Here is a 20,287-nt window from a genome sequence, read left to right as displayed (position 1 = left end):
GGCCTTTCAACTATGACTACCAAAATGGTTATCTCAAAACTTTAAATCGGGCACTTTTGGGGAAAACATTGTGGGGGAGGGGGCCTAGTTGCCCTTCAATATTTCTGGTCACTAGAAATTTTAATTTCCGTTAGAATGAGCCCTTTGACGATATTCTAAGACCAACAAAAAAACAAAAAAACAAATAAACACGCATCCATGATTTTTCTTCTGGCAAAAAATACAAAATTCCACATTATTGCGGATCCTTGAAATCTCTAAAATAGGGTTCTCTGATACGCTGAATCTGGAGGTGTGACTTTAATTAAGATTATGTCACTTTCAGGGGGTGTTACCCCCTTTTTTCGCGAATAGGGCAAATCTTCTCAGGATCGTAGCCTTTGATGGTTAAGACTAAACTTAATGAAACTTGTATATTTGAAATCAGCATAAAACTATATTCTTTTGGTATATCTATTGGTATCAAAATTTCGTTTTTTAGAGTTTCGGTTACTATTGAGCCGGGTCACTCCTTACTTACAGTTCGTTACCACGAACTGTTTGATACATCATTTTGAAAATCTTGACACAAATAGTTTTGTTTAATTTAGTTTTACACGCCCTCAAGGTGATCTGATAATTAAAACAACACCGGTCCCCAAAAATTGTTGTCTATGCTCTTTGAAAACCTGGATGCACTTACAATCTTTCAATTTAGTTAAATTGGAAGAGCAGAAGTAGTAATAGTAGTAACCCTGACAGTTTCAACTTAATACCACCAGTCGTTTTTAGGATTTTGCTGAGATGTCATATTGGCAAACAGCAAACGCACAGTGTCTTTTGATTTAGTTTTAAAGCACAATTTTCTTTTAAAGATTAATAGGCAAATTACATAGCTGGTGGGGGGTTGACATACCCAATATCCCTGGAGAAACAATTACTGGAGCGTTCAACTATGCAGAACAAAATTGCTATCTAAAAATGTTTATTGGATGGGTTTGGGAAATTAAAGAGAAGGAAGACTGCTTGTTCTCCGATCACTTTTAAATGTTAAAAAGGGAACTAGAACTTTTAATTTCCAATCGGATTAGCAATATCGGTTGGTATGATATGGCTATGTATGATAGCGCTGCACTATCTATGATATTGCTAATATGTCATTCCACTTAAATTTTTCTTTACAACATCCTCCCACCCCTACCGTGGACGACGTGCTTTCCGTTTAGCCCAAGAAAGTTGGCTGAAAAGGACAATCTTTGGCAATCTATCAGCCTTCATCCGCAGAACGTGCCCTAACCATCTCAACTTTTCTCTCATTATAACCCTAGAGAGCGGGACTGAACCACACTTTTCGTACAGCCTTCTGTTTAAAATACGGTAAGTCAGTACCCAAAACAATCCCTAAACTGTCTTTACTGAAAATTAAGACAATTTAAAATATTTAAAACTTCCATGCATGATTCTTACCCAGGAAAAAAAAAACAATTAAATTAAAAAAAAAATATTTCAGTCCATGACTAGTTCATAATCCGGTGTTTCCAACTAGGCTATGGTCAGCTAATTTAGTTTTCAAATATGGTCACTATGAGAAAGGCTTCAAAGTGCTGGAAAGCAGCTTTCTATTACCGCCACGTTTTATCAAAAGAAAAACAGGAACAAGGAGAAAGCACTTCGGTTCAAATTTAAGGCACTAGATCTTACGACGGAAATGGTGTGCCGCAGGTCATGTCTTGTAGTTCGGCAAATTTTTTACAGTTCTTTACTGATGTTCAGGAATATTCAGGATTTTCATGTGGCTCTTACTTTACCTCCGATCATACTTTTACTCCTATGAGCCTGCATTCGGTCTGTGTTGATGCCTCAGGTATATACAGAGTAATGTAGTGTGGCACCCCTTCAGTAACCTGATCGAATTGTGAACAATTGATGATTCATGTCAGTAGCACTAGATGAAAAAAGCCGTCACGAAACGGAAACACCGGCCCAACCCATTTTCAACTGATCTATAAGTTATAATTCCATTTTTAAATCGACTAAAAAGCAACCGGTTTTCAAGACGTGGACTGCCAAGTTTTACTTCTTCAATGGGACGGGGGGGGGGTGATTTGACACAGAGAAATAGATGGGATTCACCAAAATTGGACTACAAACATTTCGTGACAAAAGACAGACTGAAAAAGATCCACATATTCGGGATGGTAAATAAAGCACCGCTATAGGCTACGAAGGAGCGACTTTTCCCTCTAAATCTCAAAATTTTCCCAGTAGTTTCTTACATTTTCATGGCGTCTTCCGAATTTTTATTCCATCAATATATTTTTAGGTACGTCCATGCTACCAAAGGTGGATCTAGAGCAAAATCTTGGGGGTGGATCTAATGTAACAAGGGCACCAATAATTGACAAAAATTAACGAATTTATTTAGAAAAAGAGCGAAAACAGGAAAAAATATGGAATGGGGGCAATAGAAACATATTGGGGGGTAGGGGGGTCCCCGGCCCCCTGGATCCGACAGTGCCTGCTATAAAGCACTTTTGCATTATCAAGAACTGAAAAATACAATGATCAGCCCACGTCAATCAGGACCAAGTTTACTTAAAGCTCCTTGCCCGAAAGTTCAAGCATGGGGCATTAATCAAGCTAAGAACCCTACAAGGTAAAATAATTGCAGAAAAACAATTTGTAATAATAATTTATTATAAAAAAAAGTAAAAAAAATCAATCAATAGCACATCAAAAGCTTTGCTAGCGAGGGTTTACAACTAACATGAAAACAATAATAACAAAAAACATAAGCTACAAGGACAAGCTACAAGCTATAAACATAAGCTACAACTACAAGGAGTTGTAGGGTGAAATCGTGCAATAATTCAGTTCTCATTAAAGATGATCCCTAAAAACACTGTTGAAATAAATTTGTTCGCTATCAAGAGTCAAGTGGTAAGTGATGCGACGAAGAAATTCCTATTATAGTCTTTAATGATGAAGCGACTCCCCTTCTCTTGATTGAGATTCATTATTTTCCGTCTTTTCTTAAATCAAATCTCAAATTCTTTTCTCCCAGTGGTATTAACTTCAACACTTTTTAGAACTATTGAAGTGGCTAGAAAATCAAACTAAAAACATCTTTTGTTCCCAGGAGTTTCTTAAGTTTCTTCATGCCAGAAAACTACAATTTTCTGCGATTTTTCCCATCTTTTTTTTAGAAAAAACGAGGGTTTTAGGGCTGCTTCACATTTCTATCAGTGTTGCCAAGTAGAACCGTGAAAATAAATAAGCAAAACTAATTAGTTGAATTTCACAACGTTTTTCGGCAGTAAAAACTCAGACATTACGGATCTCGTTATTCACAAAGACAACTAAGGGAGGGATAGGCGGTGACACAAATTTGCAAACATGACTGATTATTTTGGGGTTGGCGATCATAATCTTTTTCTTCTTCTTTTTTTTGGGGGGGGGAGGGTAAGGCGACTTATAATTTTATGCCGAGGATGGGGAAGGTAGGAAAATATTTCTCCAGGCCTCACAAAAGCATATATACTACAGTCACAAAAGCGCATATACTACAGTATTCTTTTTTATATTTCTTATTTAATAGACTCTTTAGATGGTCTCTATATTTTCCCCTCTTTAATTCGGGAGTCGGCAGCAGATGATGCAGTTTGTGGAACGTATGCTGTTTTATTTTGACGCATATACAAGTGACGTATACAGAAGTTAAAAATTTCTACTAAGTTCAATGCAAGAATTGTCAAAGCTAGAGTCAGATCTTTGTTCAGACTTTTTGGGTACTCCTTTTATTTTTCCATTGTCGTTGTGTTCAACAACAAGTTTGTCGGTGTCTGAATAATTCACACATTGTTTGAAAAAAGTATTTAAGGGTTTTGGTTGGCGTGTCAATCATTTTCAAGCGTCCTTCAATTTCTGGTGTATTCATATCTTATATTTTTAAGCGTGGTGGCTTTTTTCTATTCCGCGAGAGTCCCTACACTACTGACTCAATATGGAAAAAAATAACTAGAGAATGGGCATGCAATATACGTTCACGTATTCAGCCCACTAGAAAATCACGAGTCTCCGGTGTAATAGATACTTGTTACAAATTTACTGAAGATTTCCTTCCTCTTCAATGTCTGGGTCTTCTTCCAGATTCTATCAAAGAAAACACCAGGCAGTTTTAACTTACTGTAATCGGTGTTCCTGGCTCCTGCACATTCTCATTTTCGAATAACTCAAGAATCTCATATTTTCCTTTGTTAAGCTAGAGCTTTTTCTGGCTGTAGCATTTCTTAACATATTGGATTGTCATTTCAATGACTTTATCATCATTAGTGAACGTAGACATGTCGTTAACGAAACCCCATCACTTTTGAAATCCCATCAACTATCTGAATTGTTTTTATTTCTTTTTAAGCGGTCTTCAGTGAAGGATAAAAATATACTTCGAACAGGAGCAACCTAGGTGGACAGCCTTGCCGTACACCAGATTCAGCGAGGAATATTACTGAAGCGAGCTTACAGATAAATTATAACAAGACCCGTCTCTTTGAACAATGTTCTGATCCATTTTTTAAAGCCAGCAGAAAACCAATATTCCTTCATCATTATACAAATAAGTAACCATCTCAGCTTATTGTGACCTTTCTGTATATCCACTCCCATCAGTCAAAATTTGTCACTTTTCTTATGTCTTATCATTTCTTGATGGATAATCTAGTTCCTTATAGCTGTCAGAATTTCAGGTGTCTTTCTATTGTCGAAACCACCGTGCTCATTTACGCTTAACGTTGAGGAGTTTCTACTTCGCTAAAACGTTTGGAAGGGCACTGTAATCGCAGGGGAGGAGTTTAATGGTTACCAGTCTTCAGCTATGTAAGTCATCTACTTCTTCTTCAGCTCCATTTCATCAGTTTCAGCTTGCCCATCCCTGTTATTTTAATCGACAGGTTATCTTTCTTGTTCAAAGCTGCATTGAGCATTTAGCTTTAAAATCGACAACTCACCATCAAATTTTTTATATAGTTCAAAAGGAGCCCCATTATTTCCTCAGACTTTTTTTCTCTTTGCTTCAGCTGTGGCAGTCGAAACGTAATGTGGTATTATGTGAACGCAAGGTGTTGTCATTTTAATCTTCGTTTATCATCAATCCTGCAATCATTCTAATCATCAATCATGCAATAATACCTGTCATTTTAATCGGCTGGTTATCTTTCTCTTTCAGAATTGTATTTAACTTGCTTCAGCAATCTTGCTTTATTCCTTTGCTACTGTTATGGCAGTGAAAGCTTAATTTGGTGTTATATGAACGCAAGCTGCTTCATTCCCTTCTTCATTGACTTTCAGCAGATTCGGGTTCCGTAGACATTCGTTTTATTTTTACATGTCCTCTAGGATTTCTGACTTTTGGATTTTGAATGTATTCTGATAGAAGCATCGTACTTCCCTCACTACCCTATTTCTCTCTTTTCTGTTACTACTAACCCATTCCTAGAAAATCATTTTCCTTATGGTTTGTTATTTACCTTCTTCTTTTGTTTACAGAACATTGTGGCTACAGGCTATTCTTTTTTGGACCATATCCTTATTTTTATTCCCTCTATTATTTTTCTACTATTTTTTTCATCTCACCCTTTATCTGGAACTATTTATGAAATCACACGACAGAGATTATGCTAAGCTTCTCATTATTGAATGTGCCCGATCTATATCAACTATCAAGAGAAAGAAATTCCATAGGAAAAAGCTGTCGTATCCTATCCTATTCGGATTGTTCGGCCTCTTTCATCAGACATGAGGTCTTCAGCCCTATTTTCTCGCTTCTATGAACTTTTATACTCCCTTTCCCAAGGACCGTATTTGTTCTGATAAAAAAAAATCCGGCTTTAGGGTCGGGTGACAGACCTAATAAAAAAACACAAATATCAGCATCTACATCTATATAATAGAATGTATCTACATAAGTTTAATGAGGCAAGCAAAGAGTGACTTGGCAAAGAACAACTCAGAGACGTTAATCCACATCCCTTAGGGAAGGGAAAATATATTGTTGAAAACCTAAGGTGAAGCAAATTTGTCTGTTTTTCAATTTTTTCAGTGAGAATAAGAAAAAAAAGTATTTTTCAATGAAAATACCCCCAGAAAAGCCATTTTTTTAAATATAGGGGAAGGGGCCAAATAATCTAGGGAGTGGGCGGGAAATGCTCCCAGTCCCTCGCCCAACTGACGCCACTAGAAAAGCTTCAGGATCATTCTTACTCCAAACCTTTCTCCCCCTTACCTCTCGGAGGACATTTTCTATGCTCCCATTATAAAAGAAGTTCTGCGGGTGGACATATAATTGTTCAATGTTGAAAAGCCCATTAGCGTTCACCAAAAGAGATGTTCCAACTTCCAACCAATCAATATTACGAGGCTGTCTAATTATCAAGGCCGCTTAATTATTAAAAATTTGCTTATTATTAGTAGTTCTGCAACTGGTCACGCTAGTTTTCTATAATTTATAGTTTAGTAACAATTTACATGAATGGGAATCACACTAACATTCTTTTTTTCCTAGTTATAAGGTTTAATAATAACTAAAGATCAAGCAACATAAGAAATACGTTGAAATTACCCTCTGAATATGAAATACGTTGTAGATAAGTTTGTTAAGACTTGTAATTTATTTTAAGGGTCCCCCACGAGTAGAAAGGTTGAAGAACACTGGCCTTGACTGTACATCATATTGCTGGAAAGTGTTTAGTTTGTACTTAGCTCGTCTGTTCGATATACGGGTAAATTAGTAAAATGACAAATTGAGCTACATACTCTTGTATATATATATATATATATATATATATATATATATATATATATATATATATATATATATATATATATATATATATATATATATATATATATATATATATATATATATATATATATATATATATATATATATATATATATATGTGTGTATATGTATATATATATATATATATATATATATATATATATATATATATATATATATATATATATATATATATATATATATATATATATATATATGTATATATATATATATATATATATATATATATGTATATATATATATATATATATATATATATATATATATATATATATATATATATATATATATATATATATATATATATATATATATGTATATATATATATATATATATATATATATATATATATATATATATATATATATATATATATATATATATATATATATATATATATATATATATATATATATATATATATATATATATATATATATATATATATATATATATATATATATATATATATATATATATATATATATATATATATATATATATATATATATATATATATATATATATATATATATATATATATATATATATATATATATATATATATATATATATATATATATATATATATATATATATATATATATATATATATATATATATATATATATATATATATATATATATAATCTTCTTCCTCTTCTGGCTTGATCATTTGGAGACGCTAATGCACATTCTTCATGGCTCTGTGGCAGCTGGCTCTGTGGCAATTTCAGGCTCTGTGGCAGCTGGTATTGGATCCCATTCCCCTATTGCGAACACAGATAGATACACTTCGCTACCGCAGCGTTTACTATATACCATCATAGGCAGCGCAATAACGCTGCCTAAGTAAAGATCGATGTGGGCACACTGTAATATTTTTTTTTTTTTTCACCAAGGCACTTTGTATAGAAAGAGTTATCGTAAAAACTTTGAAAGGAGCTCATTCGATTGGAAATTGAAAATTATAGTGCCCTTTCTAAGAGTCAAAAGTGGTTGGAGGGCAACCAGCCCCCTCCCACGTCCATTAATTCACCAAATAGATCCAACTGAAATTTTGCGATAGCCATTTTGTTCGACATAACTAGCATGGATCCAGAACAAAAAACCAACAGAGAGAAATACCTCAATGAAAAAAAAAAGAAAAAAAACGACAAACGAGACTGAGGTCAGTGGAGAGAAAAGACGAAAACTATAAAACAACGCGGGTATTTCCCCTATATTAGAACAAGGCGACTTCGGGATGAGGGAAACGCAAAAAGAACAAGATAAAAAAACAACCAAACTTAAACTAAAAATAGACAAACCCAACATCAATAAAGTACACATTGGTCAACTCATTCACAATGGGAGAAGTAGCTTTATTAGAGTTGTCAAAGCGAGAACACCAAAGCGACCGAGGTAAAAATATAAAAAAATTTAAATTACGCTAATTATTCTGTTGCGAAATAATCCTCTTGTTGGCTATTACTAAAGCAAATCGTTTTGGTCTAGTAGGTAAAATAGTACCCTGGTGATTATTTAAGATCTTAATTCCCTTATTGACTGTTGATTCACTTTTCAAAAGATTACTATAAATTGAATCAATATTTAAATTTCCCGTGTCCCTATTTATCGAAAGATTAGCAAACGTTATGTTTTTTTAGTTTCTATGGCTGCTCTCGCCCACTGAGCAAAACCCCTATCATTTGAAATAGCTAAGGCCTCATCAAATTGTACAAAATGATCGGGTTGAAACAAAATATGCTCAGCTACGGCTGAAACAAGTTTTCGGGGGCTTGCTTAATTGTAGTTTTTTTTTTTTTAAAGTGAATTACGTAGCTTTTCTCTCCACTGGCCTCAGTCTCGTTTGTCTCTTTTCTCCATTGAATTTTTTCTCTCTGTTGGTTTTTTGTCATTGCTGGCCAGTTCGGCTTAAGCTCTTTCATGGATCCAGAAACTTTGTCTCTGGGGATGTCAACCCCCCAGAGCTTTTGGGGCAAGGGCTGTAAGTAATTCAATTCGCCCATTGTTTACATATACTATTTGTAACTGGAAAAAAGGCAATGTTCGACCTTTAGCATTCAAAAAGACTAAGGACATTCAGGTGAATATTTCACAAAATGTTAAGCGGAGTGTTGAACTAAATCAAAACACATCAGCCTATGTTCTTACAGGCTGTCAAAAGGGTGTAACTCAGGAATGGCTAGGGAGCATTAAGTTGAAACTTTCAGGGAATGACGAGGGGGACGATCAATTGACCAAACAGGCAAAATTTGCACGCTACTGCTACTACTACTACTCCTACAGCTACTGCCGCTACTACTACTAATACTACTACTACTGGTACTACTAGTGCTACCGCTGCTACTGCTGCTACTAGACCTACTGTTCTACAGCGTCTATTATCAGGGCTGAGGATAATGAGGTGAAAATTTGAGGAAATGTTAATGGGAAATTGACCTAAATCAAAACATATCATGTGCATACAGATTTTCAAAAAGGCGTATCAGCAATACCTTAGTAACGGCTTACAGTATCAAGCTGAAACTTCCAGGGCACGATGAGGGGGATGTGCATCTGCCCAAAAGACAATATGTACATACTATTAATGCTACTGTGAATACTACTGCTAATGCAGCACTACTACTACAACAACTATTGACATGGTAATAGTACTACTAAGGCTATGGGTATGAATGTGAATATTCAAGATAATATTTAAGGGAAATCTGAACTAAATCAGAACAAGCTATGTGCATACAGGTTGTCAAAAGGGTTTTTTTCAGGAATGGCACAGGGTATTAAGTTGAAATTTTCTGGGGAAACTTTGGGGGAAGATCAATTGACCAAAAGGCAATATGTGACCACTACTACTAGTACTACTACTATTACTCCAACTACTACTTCTATTGTAACTAATACTAACGCTAGGAGTATTAATGAAAAAAGAAAGAAAGTCATCAAAAAATCAATAAGAGAGGTTGCTGAAAAGATCAAATGAAATGCAGATTGACAGTATAATGCATACAATGATGTTCGTTCCTCAAAGCCTCAGCAATTTTGTATTTATTGACGTTATAAAAGAGAAAAAGTTTAAATCTATTTTGTTTTCATTAAAGTGCAAAAGATTTCTTGGCCTTTACAAAGCATAATTGCCATTAGCCCAACAAGTTTCTGTTCATTTTGAATTTAACTTGATTATTTATTGTAATTTCTGTTCGTTTTGATTTTCACTTAGTTATTGATTGTGGTTTATGTTTTCTTTACGCTTGAATTACTACTTGACTTTATCTCTGTTCGGCTCAGGTTTAACGTAGCTCTTTACAATTCTTTGAAAAACTTATTTTGTGGAATTTTTTTTAAATCAATCTCTGTTCATCTTTAATTGACATCGTTCTGTTTTATTGATTAATAAAAGGAATATCTGTAAAATATTTTCTAGTTTTCCTACTTTAGAATCAAAATTTTGGCTTGCTTTTTATGTATTGGACCAAATTTTTGTAACAAACTGTGATAGTAGCTATAGTAAAGAAATTAGGAGAGATGGGTATGCGGAATATTATCCAAATAAATGAAATGAAAATATGCGTACTTTTTGGGCTTCTATAGGATTGAAACCATTCTGACTGCTATCATGGTACAACCCTGAATACAGACAAATCGCAGTAGTAGTCGTCGCAGTTGCAAGTAGTCACAGTCGCAAGCAGTCTCAATTGTATTCCCAAATACTTGCACTCCGGGTCGCATATAGTCGCAGTCATAGTCACAAGTTGTTGCAATCACAAGTTGTCACAGTCTTCACTACTTTCAGTCGCAAATAGCTGCAATTGCAGTCACAAGTAGTCGCAGTCTTTAGTAGTTGCAATCGCAAGCAGTTGCAGTCGCAGTCACAAGTAGTTGGAGTCAAAAGTAGTCACAGTCCCGAGTATTCATAGTCGTAATTGCAAAAAGTCGTAATTGCAAGTAGTCGCATTTGCAGCTAGTCGCAGTCAGAAGTAGTCAAATTCGCAAGTAGTTACAATCAAAAGTATTTGCAACCGTAGTTGCAAGTAGTCGCAGTCACAGTTACAAGTAGTTGCAGTCACAATCGCAAGCAGTCACAGTAGCAGCAAATAATTGCAGCCACAGTCACAACCAATTGTGGTCACAGGCGCATATAGTCGAAACCGCAAGTGGTCGCAATTGCAAGGAGTCGCAGCCGCAAGCGGTCAGACTCACAAGTCGTCGCAGTCACAAAGTGGTCACGTTTGAACTTAGTCGCAATAGCAGTCACAAGCAGTAGAAGGCGCGAGTTGTTAGTCACAAGTAGCCACAGTCGCAGTCGTAAGCAGTCACAAGTATGCGCAATCGAAAGTAGTCAGTATTGGAAGTAGTCGCAGTTTCGAGTAGTTACTGTCACAGTCGTAACTAGTCAGAGTTCTAAGTAGTCACAGTAGTGAGTAGCCGCGAATGGTCGTATTCTTAGTTGTAAGAAGTCACAGTCACAGCTGAAAGTAATCGCAGTCGGAGTCTGTCACAGTCGTAAGTTGTGGCAGTCGCAAGTTTTTGATGTCGCAAGTTGTCACAGTTGCAAGTTGTCGAAGTCTCCAGTTGTCACAATCGCAAGTATTCGCAGTCTAAAGTAGCGGCAGCCGCAACTAGTGGCAGTTGCAAGCAGTATAAGTCGCAAGTAATCGTGATCCTAGTAGTTATAGCAGTAGTGACAGTGGTTGTAGTATGAACATATTGTCTTTCGATTAGTTCAACATTCCTCTCAATATGCCCTGAAAAATTGAAGCCGTTCCTGAGATATCGCGGACGCACCCTTATGAGAACCTGCATGCACAAAGTGTGATTTGATCTAGTTCAACACCCTTCTCAACATTCCCTAAAGTTTTCACCTTAACACCCTTAGCCTTAGAAGCCGTAGCAGCTGTAGTTGTAGCAGTAGTAGTAGTAGTAGTAGTAGTAGTAGCAGTAGTAGCCTTAGTGGTAGTAGTAGTTATAGTAGTAATAGCAGCAGCAGTGGTAGTACCAGTAGTAGTAGTAGTAGTATGTACATAGTGCCTTTTTGTTAGTTCAACAACCCCCTCAACATTCACTGAAATTTTCACCCTTGCAACCTTAGCCTTAGTAGCAGTACCAGTAATAGTAGCAGTATGTACATTGTGCCGTTTGATTAGTTCATAATCCCCCTTAACACTCCCTAAAAGTTTCACGCTCATAACCTTAGCCTTAGTAGTAGTAGTATCATTAATATGAGAAAATTAGTAGTTTGCACACAATGCCTATTGGTTGGTTCAAACTACCCCCTTCCGCTCCCCCCCCCCCAAAAAAAAACAAGAGCCATGCTCTGTAGTAATAGCAGTAATATGAGAAAAATTAGTAGTATGCACATAGCGCCTATTGGTAGGTTCAAACTTCCCCCTCTCGCTCCCGCTTCCCATAGTGAAGTACACTAATATACTTAAACTTCACCTGATGGTATTAGAATAAGCCAAATTGACTACATCTTAGTTAAAAAGCCTCGCAGAAGATCGCTAGAGGATTTACACATTTACTATGGTGCAGATTCATAGCCTACTGTGACCACCAACTGGTGATTACCAGTTTCAAACTGAAAGACCATGAAGAAATGTAAAAATCAAGTCCTTTGACGTCCGGAAGCTCCAGGACAAGAGTCTTCGACAAGCGTACTGTGTGAATCTTGCCAATGGGTTTGCAATTCTTTCAACTGGAGACACAACTGCAACAGTAAACAAGAGATGGGAGTCTAATGTACAATGTGTGCAGGGTGCCGCCGAAGAAAGCATCGGGTATGCAAAACAGAAAAGTGAGCAGTGGATCAGCGACAAATCGTGGAAACTTATGAATGACCGAATAGAAGCCAAAATCATGCAGGAATCATGCGAGAGTGAGTCCAGTGTCGAGCAGAAATATTTTTTGAAATCTAAATATAAGGAAGCCCACAAGGTCGTTAAGCGGTCTACCAGAGCTGACAAATGGCTCTTTCTTGAGACAAAGGCGGCTGAAGCAGCCGCCAGTAAGGTTAACAATGGGACAGTCAGTCGTATCACAAAGGAAATAACTGGAGACTTCAGAAAGACGGTACCCGTGATCGAAATTAAGACTGGCCAACTTCTTACAAAAAAGGAAAAAATTGAGAAGAGTTTGAAGGAATACTTCAATGAGGTACTAAACTTTCCACCGCCTGAAAACCCTGTATTCCCTCCGGCTGAGCTAACGTAAGAAAGGCAGAACAACCAACTATAATAACTGGCGAGGTATCACTCTGCAGTCGGTAGGGAGTAAGATTTTCTGCCAAGTACTGCTGAACCGTATTCAGTCGAAAGTCGACGCAATACTAAGAGATGAGCAATACGGGTTTCGACCAGGGAGATCGTACGCTGATTTGATATTTAGTTTGAGGGTACTCATAGAAGAAGCAAACGAATGGCAGACTGAGATTATTGTTGTTTTCATTGAGTTTTTGAAAGCGTTTGACTCGGTCCACAGAGACTCACTATGGAAAATAATTTTGTCTTATGGATTTCTCAACAAAATTGTTTCTATGATTGTAAGGCTATACGAGAATCAGTTATATGCTGTGCGGACTGATGACGGGGACCCTACCGAAGAGTTCAGTGTGAAGTCAGGTGTCCGCCAAGGATGTATCCTCTCCCTAGTATTGTTTGCTATTCCCATCGACTGTGTACTTCAAAAATGTAACTTCAGAGGTGGAATCCAGCTGAACCCAAACCCCACATTCTGTGACGGCGATTTTGCTGATGATATAACCCTCCTATCTCATTTAAGAGAGGAGCTACAGAATAATGTCGCGGTTCTCTCCAGTATGGCCGGGCGAGTTGGTCTGTCAATCAGTACAAAGAACACAAAAGTCATTCAAAACAGCGTCAATACCTTACCTGTCACACATCTTAAAATTGAATCTGATAATCTAGAGGAGGTTGAAGAGTTAAAGTGCCTTGGTAGTGTCATTAAATATGTTGGTAGCCTTGGGCGGGAAATTATCACACGGATTGCATGTACAGGAAGCGCCTTCAATGAACTAAGAAATGTGTGGAGGAATCCAGCATACTCCCTACAGCTCAAGCTCCGGCTTTTCAGTATTAACGTCCTCTCCGTACTAATATACGGTTGCGAATCTTGAGCGTTCACTAAGCAACTGGAAAAACGAATACATGGTTTTGAGAAAATCTGTCTTCGGCGCATCCCTGATATCCATTGGACGGATAAGCTCACTAAAGCCTCTATGCACGAAAAGACAAAGCAGCCGCTCGTGATCGATAGAACTGTGACTAACCGATGGCGATATTGGGGTTGGGTGATGGCACCATGGTTGGGCACCATGGTACATGGTGCGGATGGGCGAGGGCCACCTACCCCACGATGTGTGGTGTTGGATTCCTTCTGGCATCAGAAGACGTGGGCGACAAAAGACAACACTGGGAAAATGCCTTGAGAAGGATGCTGCGCTTTTGAGATCGTCGCTCGAAGAAATTTGGTCAAAAGCACAAGAGAGGTCGTCATGGAGAGGCACCGTTGTCGCCTTATAGCAGTAGCAGTAGTGACAGTGGGAAGACCTAAGTCTAAGTAAGTAAGTCTCCCGCTCCCAACAAAAAACAAAACAAAACAAGGAATATGCCTTGAAACTTTAACCTTAATAACTTTAGCATTAGCAATAGTAGTATTGATTGCGGTAGTAGTAGTATGCACATAGTGCCTTTTGGTTAGTTCAACATCCCCCACAACATTCCCTGAAAGTTTCACCATTATAACCTTAGCCTTAGTAGTAATAGTAGCAGTAGTGTGACACTGCTTGGCTTCAGCAGCAGTAGTAGCGTTTTGTAACTTTTTAATGCGTTTTGTAAAGTTGTTTTTGTTCCCCCACTCCCAACAAATATATTCCCACCCCCCTGAACAAAAATCCTGGAAACGGCCTTTGCTTCGAACAATTTCTGTTCTTTTTACCGTCTTATAATTTCACACTGAATCTAATGAGGCTACAAAGGCGGAGTAATTGATTGTTCTTCCTGGCTTACGCTTTAGGAACAATTTGACTGGATTGGGAAAACGCAATGCAGGCGTAAAACAATGAAATTCAAGCACACTTCGTACAGCGAAGCTCCAGGAGAATAATCTCTTGTTCTTTTTCATTAATCTGGAACCCAGTCAAACTAATATGACGAACGCTGGCCAGTTCAAATAACGAAAACTTAGCGCCAACAAAATTATTGTCAGGATTTAAGGTTCATGTTCCCCTACAAACATCGATTCTACGACAAGCCCAAAGGCATAACTTGAACCAAAAGGACAAGGCACCTGTATCATCGCATTTTTTTAATATCATATCTATCCATATACTCTAAACCTTACTTCAAAACAGAAAAATGGATTTATTTTGCGTATTACCGACGTATTTTCAACGTGTTTTTCAATCGGACGAAAAATTCAAGTACATTTAAATAAAATTAACACGTTAGATGGATTTAGCGGAATCTTGGATAGCGAGAGATAGCAAAATTGTCGTCTAAGCCTTGAAGCCGTAGGACTAAAAGAAATTAGCATACCAAGAATTTGCAGAGGGAGCATATACCTTAAATGCGGCAGCGGATAAGCTTTGTTTCTCGTATGCAACTTAACACACTGGAAAGGTCATACAACCCAAGCATAGTACGTAGTCCCTTTGTTGTCAGCAGAGTGATTTACGGAACACATTACGATGTTTCCAGACAGCGGGATTTTCTTAGATTTTCAGATACTTACACTTCAAATTGTTTTTACGCGTTACTTTGTTTTTATTTTTACAAAAATCAGCTCCAATAATTCTGAAGGCTTTATGTTACAAGACATACATTTTGCAGGAGATTTGGAAAAACTAAAAAATGCGCTACGGTTTATTTCTTACTGCTGTGACAAGCAATTGTAGATACAGAAAGTTTTTTTAGCATTAAAGATACAGCGAAAAAATATATATATAGGCTATATAATATATATATATAAAGGCTCATTATCGTGTGATATAAAAAGGGATATAACGCATTTTTGAGAAAAATTGAATGTCTTATATAGAGAGTTTTCCAAAATCCAAATAGTGCACCGTAGCCTCCTTATTCCTTTGATGATGCTGGTGAAGAAGAGCGCCGAATTCTTAGGTACGAAAATTTGACTAATACATGATACTTTATTTCTAAAGTTACTATTTTACTAACTCTTTAAGGGTTGGATATAAGCTCGGGTTTTCGGCCCTTTATTGGCCCTTAATCCAGTTATTTTGAACTAAAAAGCAAAACTATGAAATAGAAGCGCAACAAGAAGTATGGCGGCTGTCCGGAGACCAAGTTGAACTTTCAATCTTATCAGTTTCCCATGTTTTTTTTTATTTTGTTTTTCATTCTAATTAGAAATTTTTATAAATCACAATTACGAATTGCAGCCTACGTACTGCTTTGATGATATTGATGAAGAAGAGCGCGGAATTTTAAGTTATTAAAATTGGACAAGATACTCTATTTTTAAAATTAATATTTTAGTAAGCTTTATTTTTAATGTTTAACATTATTTTTAACGTCCGATGCTTTGATGTCAAGAGACTCGTTGGTATCTTAAGGACAAAATAAGATACGAAACTTTTTTTTTTATTTGTTATGCGACCAGGACACTGAGGTACAATTTTCTATATTTGATATTATTACTATTTTCGTTCATACCAAGTTATCCTAGTCCGAAGTGCTTTCGTACTAGTACAAAGTACTAGTTAGTACGTTTTCTGCAAAGTACAAGTCATACTTTTCAAACAGTTCGTGGCAACGAACTGTAAGTAAGAAGCGACCCGGCTCAATAGTAACCGAAACTCTAAAATACGAAATTTTGATACCAATAGATATATCAAAATAATCTCAAAAGAAAATTTGCTTTATTTTCGAAAAAGGGGGGAAACACCCCTGAAAACTATATGCGTCTTGAACAGTCTTGGAAAGTATAAACAACATCAAATTGAATATTTGATGTATAATGATATTAATTGTTGAAAGATCAGTCAGTTCCAGGGTTTATTTCCCTTTAAGTGTATTTTTATTTCCAATGCTGTAAGAACTGGAAAAGAAAATATTTGTAATATAATCCGTTTTCAGTTAAGTGCCAATGACAAAATAGGCTTTTGGTTTTTATTTACCGTTAGGAAAGGAGGCAGTATCCAAACACTTGTTTGTAGGGAAACTATAATCGTCTTTAACAACTTTAAAAAGGGCTAATAAATTAAACTGAATATTTGATGTATAATGATACTAATTGCTGAAAGCTCATCAGTTCAAAATGTTGCTATAATTTTAATCTTTATTTTCAGTATCAAGTACAAAAGAAAATGTTTGACATAAAATTCGTTTCCAATACAGGACCATTGACGCAGTAGGCTTTAGACTTTTACAGAGAGAGAAGGAGGTCATACCCAAACTCTTGTTGTGGTGATTTTTGTTTGATTCAAGCATGATTTGCATATTCAATTTAAGTGTCACTCGTTTTAAGATTTATTTATTAATTTATATTAATATCTATTGTATGTTTGCTTGCATTGATTGTTTGATTTAATTTCTGTTCGTTTTGAGTTTCATTTACGCTTCAATTGAAAAATATTTTTTTCGTTTTAGGCTTTACATGCATGTTCAATCCAAGCCTTGATCGCCTTATGGCTCATTTGATCATTTGTGTCGTCGCATGCTTAATATTTTTGCTTCGAGTGTTTATTTAATTTCTGTTTGTGGAGGATTTTATTTACTCTTCATCAGTTGTTTAGTTTTGTGTTTTTTTAGAATTTTTACAGGAAATTGACTATGTTGATCTTAAGTTTAAAAAGGACGTTACATTTCTTTTTAAAAATTATTTTTCTGAAAGTTTTTTTTTTATTAATTTTTGTTCGTTTTTTATTGCAAAAAATTTCAAGTTTTTAAAAATTCCTTATTTCAAAGTCAAACTAAAAAAAAATCAAATATTCATCAAAGTATCAAAACTGCTATCAAAGTAACAATATCAAAGTGAAAAAATGGGTTTATGTCAACCTCGGACTTTTTATTATCTGATGTTTGAACTATTTTTAACAAAATTGCTATCTCAAGTTTTTATCGGATGGGTTTGGGGAAAAAGGGCGTGGGGGAACTATATTAAGCTTCGGTATCTTTTGACTCTTTAAAAGTGAACTAGAACTTTCTATTTCAATCAAATGAGCCCACTCTGAAGTTTATACGAGTATCCCTTCAATAAGAACCATATATATCCCCAGAGTATAACTTATAACGCCTGTCCCTGGGCCCTGGGGGGTTGTGTCGACCCTGGAGTTTTAATATATGATGGTTCAACTACTTTTAACAAAATAATCACCTGACATTTTTATCCGATGGGTTTATCCATCCGATACACCCAAAGGCGTGGAGGGCGGGAAGAGCAAGTTGCCCTCCGATCTTTTTTCACTCTGAGAAAATGAACTACAACTTTTAATTTCCATTCAAATAAACCCTCTCTGAAGTTTATAAGAGCATACCTTTCATAAGAACCATATATGCACCCAGAGCAATACTTACAACCCCTGCCCCGTCCCTGGGGGGGGGGGGGTTGGTGTCGACAAGGGAGTTTTCTTATCTGACCTTTGAACTATTTTTAACGAAATGACCATACGTAAAGAAGTTTTTGCTATATGATCTTTGAACTATTTTTAACAAAATGGCTACCTCAAATTAAGGAGGCCAATTACCCTCTGATCATTTTTGACTCTTAAAAAGGGCACTAGAACTCTCGATTTCCAATCAATTGAACCCCCTTTGAAGTTTATATGACGACCGCTTCCATATGATGTCCCTCTGGGAAAAAAATAAATGGAGTGTAAGGGGAGGCTAGCTGGCCTCCAATCACTTTTGACTCTTAAAAAGTGAATTACAACTTTCAATTTCCAATAAATGAGCCCTCTAGGAAATTTATACGAGCATCCCTTCCATAACAACCATATATGCCCTCAGAACATAAATTACAACGCCTACCCCCGAGCCCTGGGGGGCTGTGTCGAAACCGGAGTTTTTTGTTAACAGAACTTTGAACTATTTTAAAAAAAATGTCTATATCAAAATTTTCATCTGATGCATTTAGGGCGTAGAGGGGGGGGGGGGGCTAGTTGCCCTCCGATCTCTTTTGTCTCTTAAAATTTTAAATAAAACTTTAAATTTCCAATCAAATGAGCGCTCTCCGAAGTTTATACGAGCATCCCTTCCATAATAACTATATATGCCCCTAGAGTATTACTCATAACGCCTTGCTCCGGGCCCTGGCGGGTTCCGTATTTTCTTATCTGACCTTTGAACTATTTTTAATGAAATGGGTATTATAAAAATTTTATCGGATGGGTTTGGGGAAAAAAGGGTGTGTGGGAGGGCTAGTTGCCCTCGGATATCTTTTGACTCTTAAAAATTGAACAGAACTTTCAATTTCCAACCAAATGAGCCCCCTCTGAAGTTTATATAAGCATCCCTTTCATAAGAGCCATATACGCCCCCAGGACAACATTTACAACGCCTATCCCCTGGGCTCTAGGGGGGGGGCGTTTTGTTATCTAATTTTTGAACAATGTTCAAAACACTGGCTATCTCAAAATTTATAGCGGACGGGTTTGGGGAAAAAGAGCGTGGGGGAGGGGGGCTAGTTTAACTGTCTTAACTCTTAAAAAGTGAACTAAAACTTTCAATTTCCAATCAAATGAGCCCTGTATGAAGTTTACACGAGCATCCCTTTTATAAGAACCATACAGGCCCTTAAGGCCTAACTTAGAACGCCCTCCCCTGTGTCCTTGGGGGGTTCTATTGACACAGGATTTTTTCTTATCCGACCTTTGAACTATTTTTAACAAAATGTCTATCTCAAAATTTTCATCAGATGGGTTTTGAAAAAGAAGGCAAGGGGGGGGGGGGCTAGGCGCCCTCGGATATCTTTTGACAATTAAAAAGTGAGCTCGAACTTTCAATATCCAATCAAATGAGCCCTCTCTGAAGTTTATATGAGCATATTTTTCATACGAATAATATATGCCCCAGGGCATATCTTACAACGTCTGCCCCCATGCCCTGGGGGGTTGTGACGACACCTGAGTTTTTGTTATCTGAATTTTGAGCAATTTTTAACTTAATGGCTATCAAAAAATTTTATTTCATGCATTTGGGGGAAAAGGGGCGTGGGCGGGACTATTTGCCCCCCAACCTCTTTTGACTCTAAAAAACTTAACTATAAATTTCAATATTGCATCAAATGAGCCATCTCTGAATTTTTTACGAGCATCCCTTCAATAAGAACAATATATTCCCCCAAAGCATAACTTACAACAGCAGCCATCGGGCCCTGGGGGGCTGTGTTGACCCCTGAGTTTTCGTTACATGTTCTTTGAATCATTTAAAAAAAAAGCTATCTCAAAGTTCTTATCGGATGGGTTTGAG

At 36.6% G+C, this 20,287-nt stretch overlaps 2 protein-coding genes across 2 annotated transcripts in view; one reads left to right on the top strand and one right to left on the bottom strand.

The window, feature by feature from the left end:
* Window positions 1-20,287, bottom strand: part of Sarm (sterile alpha and armadillo motif) — a 287,951-nt gene that overhangs the window by 252,527 nt on the left and 15,137 nt on the right. The gene's annotated exons all lie outside the window — the stretch shown is intronic.
* Window positions 13,372-13,971, top strand: LOC148954367 (uncharacterized). The gene has a single exon (XM_089086252.1). The coding sequence runs from the start codon at window positions 13,372-13,374 to the stop codon at window positions 13,969-13,971; it is 600 nt and encodes a 199-aa protein (XP_088942378.1).

This window comes from Artemia sp. Qi Xiang Cuo, chromosome 3 (genome assembly GCF_049724085.1).
Source record: "Artemia sp. Qi Xiang Cuo chromosome 3, ASM4972408v1, whole genome shotgun sequence".
Taxonomy (NCBI): Eukaryota; Metazoa; Arthropoda; class Branchiopoda; order Anostraca; family Artemiidae; genus Artemia; species Artemia sp. Qi Xiang Cuo.
This window is presented reverse-complemented; position numbering and strand designations above follow the sequence as displayed.

Coding starts and splice junctions, on each gene's coding strand:
- LOC148954367 (XM_089086252.1), top strand. CDS start 13,372: ATGATTGTAAGGCTATACGAGAATCAGTTATATGCTGTGCGGACTGAT.